The sequence below is a fragment of the Electrophorus electricus genome, chromosome 4 (genome assembly GCF_041902795.1).
Source record: "Electrophorus electricus isolate QZ-2024a chromosome 4, ASM4190279v1, whole genome shotgun sequence".
NCBI lineage: Eukaryota > Metazoa > Chordata > Actinopteri > Gymnotiformes > Gymnotidae > Electrophorus > Electrophorus electricus.
Window position 1 is genome coordinate 38,683,196 of NC_137500.1, and position 11,367 is coordinate 38,694,562.

General features: G+C 48.9%; 1 protein-coding gene across 3 annotated transcripts in view; it reads right to left on the minus strand.

The window, feature by feature from the left end:
* Positions 1-11,000, minus strand: part of ubr3 (ubiquitin protein ligase E3 component n-recognin 3) — a 35,995-nt gene extending 24,995 nt beyond the window's left edge. For 2 of the 3 annotated variants that reach the window (XM_081713695.1, XM_035522972.2), the window contains exons 1-20: positions 10,511-10,998; positions 8,177-8,316; positions 7,385-7,537; positions 7,031-7,192; positions 6,768-6,808; positions 6,606-6,672; positions 6,375-6,505; positions 6,046-6,274; positions 5,366-5,545; positions 4,824-4,957; positions 4,452-4,538; positions 4,273-4,338; positions 3,894-3,983; positions 3,266-3,394; positions 2,971-3,023; positions 2,739-2,872; positions 2,557-2,642; positions 2,205-2,346; positions 1,364-1,460; positions 57-198 (exon numbers count right to left, since the gene is read on the minus strand). In XM_081713695.1, the coding sequence (XP_081569821.1) occupies positions 57-198; positions 1,364-1,460; positions 2,205-2,346; positions 2,557-2,642; positions 2,739-2,872; positions 2,971-3,023; positions 3,266-3,394; positions 3,894-3,983; positions 4,273-4,338; positions 4,452-4,538; positions 4,824-4,957; positions 5,366-5,545; positions 6,046-6,274; positions 6,375-6,505; positions 6,606-6,672; positions 6,768-6,808; positions 7,031-7,192; positions 7,385-7,537; positions 8,177-8,316; positions 10,511-10,944 (2,697 nt within the window). In that variant the 5' untranslated portion in view covers positions 10,945-10,998. Of the gene's footprint in view, positions 1-56; positions 199-1,363; positions 1,461-2,204; positions 2,347-2,556; positions 2,643-2,738; positions 2,873-2,970; positions 3,024-3,265; positions 3,395-3,893; positions 3,984-4,272; positions 4,339-4,451; positions 4,539-4,823; positions 4,958-5,365; positions 5,546-6,045; positions 6,275-6,374; positions 6,506-6,605; positions 6,673-6,767; positions 6,809-7,030; positions 7,193-7,384; positions 7,538-8,176; positions 8,317-10,510 lie in introns of all 3 variants that reach the window. The other variant, XM_081713696.1, reaches the window with a different exon arrangement.
* Positions 11,001-11,367: the final 367 nt, after the last annotated feature.

An 11,367-nucleotide genomic window follows, 5' to 3' on the forward strand; every position in this document is an offset into this window, starting at 1 on the left:
AGCTACGTTTCCATTAACTTCCTCGGCGCTTATATAAGGTCACTGTGTGCGGGTACCTTGTACAGCAGGGTGAAGATGACAATGTGCAGGGTCTTGCAATGCAGCAGTCGCACTAGGCCTCTGTAGCACGGGTGCAGGGCCGTCCGCTCCTTATAGGGAGGCCAGGGGTTACCGGCGTGAATGCCCGACTGCTTCAAGCTGTACACGGGGGACAGAGAAGACCCAGCGCTCACAAACCACAGCAAGAGGCAACAGGCACCCCACAACATGGGCTCTAAATATAAGCAAATCTAATAAATAATATACAAAAATAATTTATATACATTTTAAGCATGAGAGCAAGATAATCTGAGATGAACTACTCTTAACAGAGCTGCGATACGTTTAATGGAAGGATCGATTCTGTTGACCCCTCTCTGGAGGTACTCCATGACAGTACAGTACACAGACCCAGATTACAAATTATAAACTATCATCATGATTACACAGACCAAAGCCACATCAAAGAGAGTTGTGTGGTACCACTGTCATTCATCTTTAAACCCAATTAAACATAAACCCAATACCTACAAAGTGTTTACCTGAAAGCCTAAAAGGAAGTTTAACATGCTGATGTCAAAGTATATTTGTGATGGAGAAAGCACAGTTTGATGGACAGGACACCTCTGCTTCCAGCCATTACATCTGGAAAAGCAGGTGAGGCTTGAGGTCTGACCTGCAGTCACAGCGGAGGAACCGTATGCTGGCGGCACAGAGCAGGACGTCACGATGCATTTGGAGAGGTCCCGTCCCGCCCAGAGCTGCAGGGTATTAACCTCGCTCCTGGACCTGGGCCTCCCCATTTGTCTCCAGGAAGCACCAGAGTTTAGTATAGCAGGGCCTTTCCTAGTCTATTAGACTTGATATATTGATCTCTGCTGCCTTGGCTCTAATTGGAGGGGGTCTTGGGTGTACCCCGGGCAGCACGCAAGACACACACACACACACACACACACACACACACACACACACACACACACACACACGGCCAGAGAACATGAGTAACCCTGGGCTCTTAAACCTGGAAATACTTCCCCTTTTCCACGACCGTACATGAAACTCCTTGGGGTCAGAGGTGAACACGTTTGTGTCCTCGCCAAGTCATTTCAGGACATCCAGGAGTTTGGTTAGTTAAAACGCGTCCTGTTTCATTACGAGTCTCTAGAACTCGACTGAACAGTCAAGCAGACTGGGAGGCAAAAACAGGCTCTTCTTAAAGTGAAACCGCCGGTTAGTACCGAACAACGAGATGCGCGATTGAGCGAGTGCAGGTGTGGTGTGCGTGTGAGGACAGTTTAGAAGAGGCCTCGTGAGCGTGACGTACAATGCGGAGTATCTGTCCATCGCTGACTGGACATCTCGCCGGTAAACTGTACGCAAGATGACCATGATGGGGTCAAACTCCTTCTCCCACACCTCAGCTGGAGAAACCACACGACACACAACATGAATCACACACAGCTTAGGAGACGCCATCACTGAGTAGCACTGACCTCTTGAGGAAGGACACTTATCGTGGCAGTCTGCCTCCACGTGGCAAGACTCGAGGAAAAAACGTCAATACGTCTAGACATGAACAGCAAGCAGCAATTCATTGTGGCGATACAGACATCAGTGGAATGGAGAATACTTTTCTTTTAAATAAATAGTGCCGTTTTGCAATATTGAACAATTCTACTGGCACTTTTATGTATTTTGTAACAAGAGAAAATGCCCCACATATGATGCCATCACGTCATCCACCCGTCATGCAGGGAACTGAACAGACGCGTAGACTCCCAGGACCGGCTCAAGACTGCCATCGTGTGGTGAAAAAAAAACCCACAGCTAAAGGTTTGGGTCATTAGTGAAATCATGACGAGGCGGAGCTCAGGATATATCACACACCCACCCACCCACACCCTACCCATTCACTGATTAGAGATCAGTGAATGAAACTAGCAGACTTTGTGCTCAGCCTAAGGATTAAGGTGAGTTTTTGGTCAAACACTACTAACCCTAAATCCACCCGACGTCCCCACCCTTAACTAGAACAACGTCATGGAATTCCACACGAATTCTACCAGCGCCCAAGAGGAATAAAAGATGATAGCTTTGAGCACCATCCACGCGTTCACATCGCAGGCGGCGAACAGCAAAGGTGACCCCGGGGCGGGGTCGCTGACCTTTCGGGGTGTACATGCCCTGCTGCATGGAACCCCCTGGCTCAAAGACAGGGGCTTTAAAGTCTGCCACAGCAGACAGCATCTCCTCAAAGCTACAGCTGCCAGGGACGATCCCGCTCTTGGGGTTGGGGTTCTCTGGAATCTGGAAAGTCTGTTAAGGATAACCGCGGTATCTGCGAGGGATCTGGGAGAGTAAGAAGAACAAACCACCATCGCAGTGTTGCGATGAAACATCACTGGCCTGTCCCCAACAAACAAGCTCAGTGAACATCCAGGACACAATCAGCCCCTTATACGAAGCAATTATGTACGAACTCTGTCTCCCATGCTGCTCAGGGGCAGTAAAGGGTACGAGATCTAAAAGGGAGCTGTGGGTGCGGTCATTCATACACAGCTGGGACACCATCTCTGCCCTCAGAATCTCATCATCCGTCATACCTGAGAGAGAGAGAGAGAGAGAGAGAGGGAGAGCACATATTAACGAAGCTAACCAAAATCCCCCCCCACTGCCAGAGAGAGAGCGCGCAAGCCCACCCAGGTGTACGCGGAGGCTACACAGTACGACCAGGAAGGTGAGGGCTCCCTCCAGCATGGGCCGCTCTTGCTCTGCCTCCAGCACAGAGTTCTGGTGCTGTGAAGCCATCGTCAGCAGGTCCACCACTTTAAACCTGCCACAGGGAAACAGCCGTCAGCCTATAGATGGAACGGGCCGGCTCTGGAGCGTACCAAAAACCCTGCTGTTGTGGTTGTTCCGTCGGATCCGTACCTCTCGAACACCGAGGAGATGAAGTAGTCTGGATCTAGGCGGGACGCACACACCTGGAAAACACAGCGGACTCAGAGAGTGAGCTTCGCCTAGACCTGTAGGTGGCTCGTCCCGAGTTTGGAGCTGTTCCCTACAAGCTCCGCACCCGCCCGCCACCTTGACGTTTGAATTATCGACGATGAGTGCTGCGTGATGAGGTGTTGCTGAGCAGCAGTGGGAGCAGGGTGTAGTGTGTGTGTGGGCGTGAGAAAAGGAACAGCACTAGGGCATCTCTGAGAGTGAAACACAGGCGCACCTGGAGGAGGAAAATGTCAGGGTCGATCATAGAGTTGCAGAAGTGGGACTGGACGTACGTCATGGCTTGGCCTTTAATCTGCAGTCCGTTCCTTACCCACATATTACTGTGTATCTCAGACAGGCATGCCTTACATACAAAGAGACAGACAGACAGAGGCACACGTGCACACAGTTACTGGACACTTTCAAAGAATCATAGACCATCATTGTACTACATAATGGAATTACCGGAGTCTGATATAATACAGCATTATCAACTTTAACCCCATACCATTGCACTTAATGATGATGAGAAAACTACTGAATACAGCAGAACACTAAATACAGAACGAACAAATTTTAAAACGAGACAGAGGCACTGAGCTCTACTCTTGGAGACTAATTTGCATTTGCCTGATCTGCAACTATGGGCCGATACGTCAGCAAATCCGCAATTCTAAGCCATCTGTACTAAAAACTCTCCTGCTGAGACAGGTGGAAATGTCCCTTATATATATACCCCATATACGAGTGTGTGTGTCTGGTGTCTGTGTGTGAGTGTGTGTGAGTGAGAAGAGAGTAGACACACCCTCCCACTCCCTGTGAGAATAGCTGTAGCTGTAATCCTAACGTAAGGTGTTGGTTACCTGTATCTGGAGAGGATGAACCATAATCTTCATTAGCATTTCCTGGTCAGGGAGCAGACTGTCCAAGTCCAGTGCCTGACACTTCACCGCCTGGACCAAACCAGGAACACAAGTCACACAAGCTTCTCTATGGAACGCCAACGCTTTCCCAGTTAAACAGAGCAAATTTAGGATAACACTGCACTTTTTTTATCTCCCTAAGAGTTAATGGATGTCGCAGCCAAGCAAAAGCCCTTTAAAAGTAAGCTTTGAGCTCGAGAAGCCCCTCTTTAGTAACTGACCGCATGAATAAAATTCATGCTTCAACCCAGGCAAAGCCATCTTGTGAGGAATCCCTCTCTTAGCGGCAGCCGTGTGAGAGTGTTGTGTTTTCAGTTACCTTGCTGAGGAACATGGCGTAATAGCGGTGAAGGGGCAAATGAAACGTTACTTGATTGGGGGCAGGCTGTTGGAACAGAGGGTAAAAGGAGAGGATCAATATTGCTGGACCACTTGCAAACCAAAGAGGTTTACAAGCCACAGCCAATACCATTTCCTGCCAGAGAGCAGGGATCGTACCTCATCCACAAACCCAATGGCATCGAACCACATCTGTAGAGTCTCCAGGCAGTAGCGCACAACCGTCTTTGTGTACTCTTGTGTTTCCTGTCAACGTGAAACCCACTCTCAGTCACACCGAAGGAACGCGAAACACGGTACGACTCTGCCACGCTTGGCCTCCGCTCCGACTCCGAGTACACCACGTGCCAAGCAAAACCGACCACAATACGGACAACTGGATTATTACAGCAGTAAATGACTTAGCATTTGGAAACCTTTGGACCGGGTTGCTGTTGGCATGTCTTGAGGGTGTTGTCGGGGGCATCTCTGGCAACAGGAAGGTTAATATTTCTTTTGGCCTGGTTGTAGCAGCAGTGGGTGGTGGCTTACTTTGACTTTGCAGTGCGTGAGTAGCCCCCACATGGGCTGGGCGCAGGCCTCCAGTTCAGCGGCGAAGGCGGCATAGTACGTTTGCGACTCAAACTCCACATGCTCGTTCAGCTCCCTCTTATTGAGGTTCATCCCTGCGGAGCACACACACCCACACCCACCCACCCGCACACACACACACCCACCCACAGGGAGGGGCGAGAGGGAGTCCGTCAAAATGAGAGGAAAAAAAAAGAAGAAAAAGTTAAACCCTGTAGTCCTGGTAACAGCACGCTGCAGCAGATGTGAAGGCTAGACACACACCAGGCTACAATAGGCAATAAGCGAGTGAGAGAACAGCGTTACACCGGCAAACCGTCCCTCAACAAGTGCCAAGCAGGAACAGAAGCGGCTTGTGGGCTCACGGCGCCTCACGGATGGCTTGCAAGCTACATCCTCGTCTCGCAGCACTTCATGGGCAGCTCACGGGCCACGCCCTTGTCTCACAGCACCTTCAGCCCTACACTGCTACCACCTTTGGTTGCCATGGTGACAAGACTGACCTTGAAAGAAAGAGACAAAGTTCATCCACAGCAGAAGCAGGGCGTGGTCCTCCAGGAAGCGCTTGGCCACGCTTTGGTGGGAGAGGATGTTGATGAAGTCACTGACCAGTGGCCAGTACGTGTTGTTCTTCAGCAGAGCTTCGCCACAGTTCACCACCACGTGACGACTGTTCTCCTCGTCTGCAACAGGACACACAGTGCTTGTATTGAAGGGTGGGGAGTCTTCTCTACTGGTTCAGCCAGTCTCAGATCTGCAATGCAGCTCTTTGACTGATCTAGTGACACTTTGGCATCAAATCCTAAAAATAACTCCGAGAAGCACCGGCTGACTCGAGCCCTGGTCACAGCTGAGGGCATACATAAACTGGGAGATATTTTTGTCTAGTGAAGACCTTTGTAATAACACCATTCATTACATTTATGGCATTTAGCTGACACTTTTATCCAAGGCGACTTACAATTCTGACTGAGTACAACATGAGCAATTGAAGGTTAAGGGTCTTGTTCAAGGGCTCCCAACAGTGGTGGGACTTGAACCAGCAACCTTCTGATTACCAGTCCAGTACCTTAACCACTGAGACACCACTGCCCATTTCTTATTATTTTTGGACTACAAATTAAACCTCGTTAAACCTTCTCCACCTCATGGCGAGGGTGGCCCGGAATCCGCCCCCACCCACCCTGTAGCTCGCTCCTGACGAGGCAGCTCTCCATCATGTACAGCAGAACGGTGACCATGATGTCTAGCAGATGGCATTCCTCCGTCACGTGGCGCGCCAGCTCCTCGTTGCTGAACAGCTGCACGCTGATGTGCACGATGCGGTTAGACATGGTGTCCGACTCGCGCGTCTTCATTAGCGTCTTCATGATGAAGGCGTAATGCTGGACAAACGTTTTCGTGAAGGTGATCTGAAGGGCAAGAAAAGGGAAGGCATGGGGGTTCTGATGGGGCTCGGAGACCTGGCAACCTGCCTGACGGCACAGGACTGCATCACGAAGAACTGCGTACCTTATAGTCTTGATCTGGCAACATGTTGAGTAAAAAAGTGACCATCTTCTGGGGAAACTCGTATTTAATGGTCCAAAACAACAACTCCTCTAAAAAACATTTATGTTTCAGAGAATCCATTATGGACGGATCTAAAACAAAAAAAGAAGAAATTTGAAGAGCATCAGTGCCCCTGTGCTCCATATCCCTGAGGAGAAGTGGGATTACAAACAGAGCGCTGGAGTCATTCACCTTTGGTGGTACTACTGAGCTTCACTCTCTTTCGCTGGCCTACACCCTGGCCTCCATCCTGGTCATCCTGTGGGGACAGAACAATGGGGAGGCGCCTTGTGTTGGAGGAGACGGCCTGTGAAATCAGCGTTTTCTAACCCTGCGGTCACCTCCACATCTTACCTCTTTATTTTCCTCACTGGGGCTGACTGCTGCAGTGGCCCCTGCGAGCAGAGGAGCACGGCAGGGATTGGTGAAAAAATGTACCAAAAACAAAAAAAAGTTGCATTTTAGGCCAGAAGACGCTAAATTCAACACCTTTGTTAAACGAGAGAAGCCACCCTCTCTCTCTCTCTCTCTCTCTCATTCTCACACACTTGAAATTTCAGCCTCAGAAACAGACCACAGCTTGTCAGGTATTCCATAAAAGTAATTGGAGAAGTTACCCAACAGGCCAAGTGCTCCGGCACCAGCACTGGCCGGCGGGTCTGCCAGGGCGGCTCCCGTCCCCACCGACCCTTTCTCCTCCGCAGACGTCAGGCCAGAGTTCTTCAGTGCCGACAGGTACTTCTCGTAGTTTCTCTTGGCATACGCGTTCTCCTCCTGACCTGTGGGAGACGGGGAGAAACGTGCCGTGATGTAGCCCAAGGGGTGCACATCCACGACCAACAACGAGAAGATCTAATATTACAAATGATAATGTTACGCTGCAGAACATTAAGTGGTTTCAGCATGGTTCTCCAAGGGTTCTCATCGTGAGGGAATAGCACACCTTCCCTGAGGCTCACAGACATACATACCCATACTCAGTTCTTTAAAGGTCTGCTGATTGGTTAAAATCTTTGTGAGAACTGTCCGCATGGCTCCGCCCATTTTAGTGAGGTCTTCTAAGAAAGAGATCTGAGGTTCCAGATGCTGTAGGACCTTCTGCAGGTCCCGGTCTGAGGCAGACTCTGGAAACACAGCATAAAAACCATAGACAAGTGTGATAAGGAGTCCTATGTCTTTACAGCAAAGATATTAGACTGAAGACTGGTGCAGCATGTGCACACATCTACCTGATGCTTTTATTTTGTTACAATTATGACTGAGTATAACTTGAGCAATTGAGGGTTAAGAGTCTTGCTCAGGGGCCCCCAACAGTGGCAACTTGGCAGTGGTGGGACTTGAACCAGCAATCTTCCAATTACAAGTCAAAGTACCTTGACCACTGAGCTACCACTGCCCCCATCAACTTCTATCTACTAGAAACTCTACAAAGCTAGACAACAGTTTTTGGTTGGTTGGTGTGTGGGTGTGTGTAATAGGCTTTACTCGCACAAAAGCTAAATGATGTACTTGTGAGTTGATTAATGAGCAGTAATCCCTTATTCCAATGCCGAGTGCCAGCGGTAAGGTTTTTTTCTGGTTACAGGTGTGCAGTGAATGGACAGACAGTGCAAAAGTGCCATGGACGAGGATTCAGCTCTGCTTATGTGATAAGTAACTGTAACTGGGTGTAGATTAGTCTGAACACTGTTCCCGTCCGTCAGCAGGAGCTACATTAAAGAGCAAGCAACTCTCTAGGTGTGCCTGGGACGCGTGTTCCTCACCTGGCTCTGTGTAGCCGTCTCGCAGGTACTGTATTATGCTGATGATGAAACGAGGAAGAACCATCTCAGACATGAGCAGCAGATCTCGAGGAACTGATGGAACGTTCTCCCCCGTTTTTAACCGATGCCGTCTACAGAACCTGCCATGTGAAATTCACGACAGTGCTGTGACTCCATATGTACTGTATATATGCTATTGTGTTATTATAGATGTTTCCTACTCGGAAAGCTAAAACATTCAAAAAAAAAAAAAAAAAAGCAAAAGCAAAAAGGTTTTCTTGCCCAGATCAAAACAGTGGAAACGTCTGTGGTCCAAATAACAGAAAGTGATCCTTAAAATATTCAACTAAGATGGCAAGCAAACATAACCGAGTAACACAACGAGCAGCAGGACTGTTGATCTGTAGTTTTACTCCAAGCTTTCTCTGAACAAACGCTGTTAATCAAATCCATTAGTCTGGGGAGCGTGACTGAGAACAACACATGGGTTGGCTGGGAGCCCTCATGAGCACTGGAAACTGAACTAATCAAATCACGTTCTAGTTAAGACAGGGCAGCCAAGTGGAGTTACGGGCATCTGAACATACATCTCCACCATGTGGAAGTCCTGCAGTGCAGACAACCAGGTCTACATCAAAACTGTTCAATTGTTAAGAGACACTGCGCCTACTCATCAGCCGCTATTCTGTCAGCACATAGCAAAACTGCTTGATTGCCAAGTCATGCAAGCTCAACTTGGACACCTTGTTGTATAACTTACATGTTAGTCATTATGGCAACACTGGCCAATGTATAGGCTGCAGGAAACTAGCTAGAGTAAAGAAATGAACACTTTAGAAAGAATTTTGTGCTGTGTGCTTTAAAAGCACTCCAGTGTTTTTTTTGTTGAACACATTTGTCAGAAACACACTCCTAGAATGTGATACTGATGTGTGTAAAAACTCCACTACTCAAGTGCATAATAAATCTTATTGCTAATTATCCTAGCCAAGACCATAATGTCCAATCAGCAGGGGTCCTGTGGTAACAGACTGACCCGCGATGAAGAAGGCCGAGAGAGGATGGCCAACCGATGTTACACAGTCTCTGATTGTACACACTGTAGAAAAGTGGTAAATGGGTGGAGGTACAAAGTAAATTATTAAGTTCCATAATGTGAGTGTCTTCCCTGTCAAGGATCTCCCATTCTGTCCTTTATAGAAAGATTCATGCGGACCTTCACTTGGTCTATCAAACATCAATTCCCAAAATCCAAAAGACTGATCTTTAGTCCCATTACTGCTGCTCTAGTTTTTATAGTCCATCATGTTGTGGTGTTTGATGTTCAGCATTAACTTAGAGAACATCTGAGGTATTAGCACTGTTAATATTTCTATTCCAAACAAAGTCCACATTCAACATGTTTAAATGGCTTAGGGCTTTGTTTATGAAGTTGCTTTTAAAAAGAATCGAAACTCATATCAAACTTAGACATGAAGTGTTATGCCGCTAAGGTGAGTGTGTGTATACGAGAGTCTTACAGCCCTTCTGACCAACTTTTGGAAAACAGAACGCATGTCATTCCTCAACTGTCTAAAATATATTGTTTATTAAATATCCGAATGGTTGATAACAGTTCAGTTTGCAGTACTGGCCTGCCAGCAGCGTACTGCTATTCCACCTTACATTTAAGAATGAACAAATCATCAATAAGGCATCTGCCACTGGAGAGGCACAGTACATCTGAAACACTATGGACCGGTGTGGTACTGAATCCCTCCATAAGAAAGAACAGCCTTACTGGGCGAGGAGGAAAAAATGAAACCGAAAGTGGAGGACATGCGCCAGGCCCGAGCCTAAACGGAACCTGACGCCGGCCCTAGCGAGAGCGTTCCCTGTCCGGATCAGCTACCAGAGCACCTGAGCCCAGCGGAGGTAACGAAGGAACGAACGGAGGAACGAACAGCTCACCCGGCCATCAACAAGCCAAGCACGGTGCAACTTCACAAGAGTCATTTAAAATTAAGAAACAAAACCAAAACAGACAAAAACATACTAAAGTGGCGAAGTAAGTGGTACTGAAAAAGAAGTGGCTAATCAATTACTGATTGTTCACCCAGTCAAATACGTTGCGAACAATTAAACTGCCGGGATGTAAACAACACATTAGTGTGAGACGCTGGAGCTGTCAGTGGTTATAAATAAACGCGCCTCCCGACACTCGGTAAGGCGGAGAAGCGGAGCTTCAGCCCGGTCACTTAAACACAGTTAAACCCCCAAATCACCCAACAAACACGCCGGGATACAACAGTGAGCGTCCCCGGGGAAGGCAGCCGGCCCGGCCGGTCGGCTCACCCGCTCTCCCGCATGACGTTCCTGTCCCCGCAGTCGCAGGCCCCGCCGGCCTGGCTGCGGAACATGTTGAAGTCGTGGCCGGCGTGGTCCCCGTGCTGGAAGCATTCGGCGCACAGTGACATGCAGGGCGAGATGCCGCACGTCCGGCACCGGTACGCCACGAAGTTGGCGGTCCACACCAAGCCGCACAGCGTGGCGTTGTCGTAGGCGCGCACGGCCCTGCAGAAGTCCTCGTAGCCGTCCCCCCCGGCCAGGAGACACCTGCACCAGTCCAGGGCCTCCGCCGCCTCCGCCGCCGGCGCCTCCGGGTCCAGCACACGGTCCAGCAGCTCCCGCAGCTGCCGGACGCCGGAGCTGTTGTCCGTGTGGCCGAGGTCCGCCTTCAGACGCGCGGCTGTGGCGCGCTTGTCCCGGCGGAGCAGCGACGCCGCCATCGTGCATCTGAGCCGTTTCGTGCCGAATTTATTTTTGTTGTCTTGTCTCGGGCTTGTGCTCTCGGCTTTTCTCGCGACACGTCGCGGGGTTACGAAACGCCCCCGTTCGGTAATATGGCGCAAGCCGCCCCAGGGAGCACACGTGGTTAGCCAGCAGCGCGGCCGTGCACACGCTATTCTTAGAGCAACGTCTGTTCACGATATTTAACACCACAAGTAGTAGCACGTAGCCTACGACACGAGAACGGGAGAGAAAATGTGCGCCAGACGTGTAATGAACACATGCCTAAAAAACCTGCCATATTTCACAAGTTTGTACAACGGTAGTAGGCCTAAGGAAATTATTATTATTATTATTATTATTATTATTATTATTATTATTATTATTATTATTATTATTATTATTATCGATCTCTTACAACT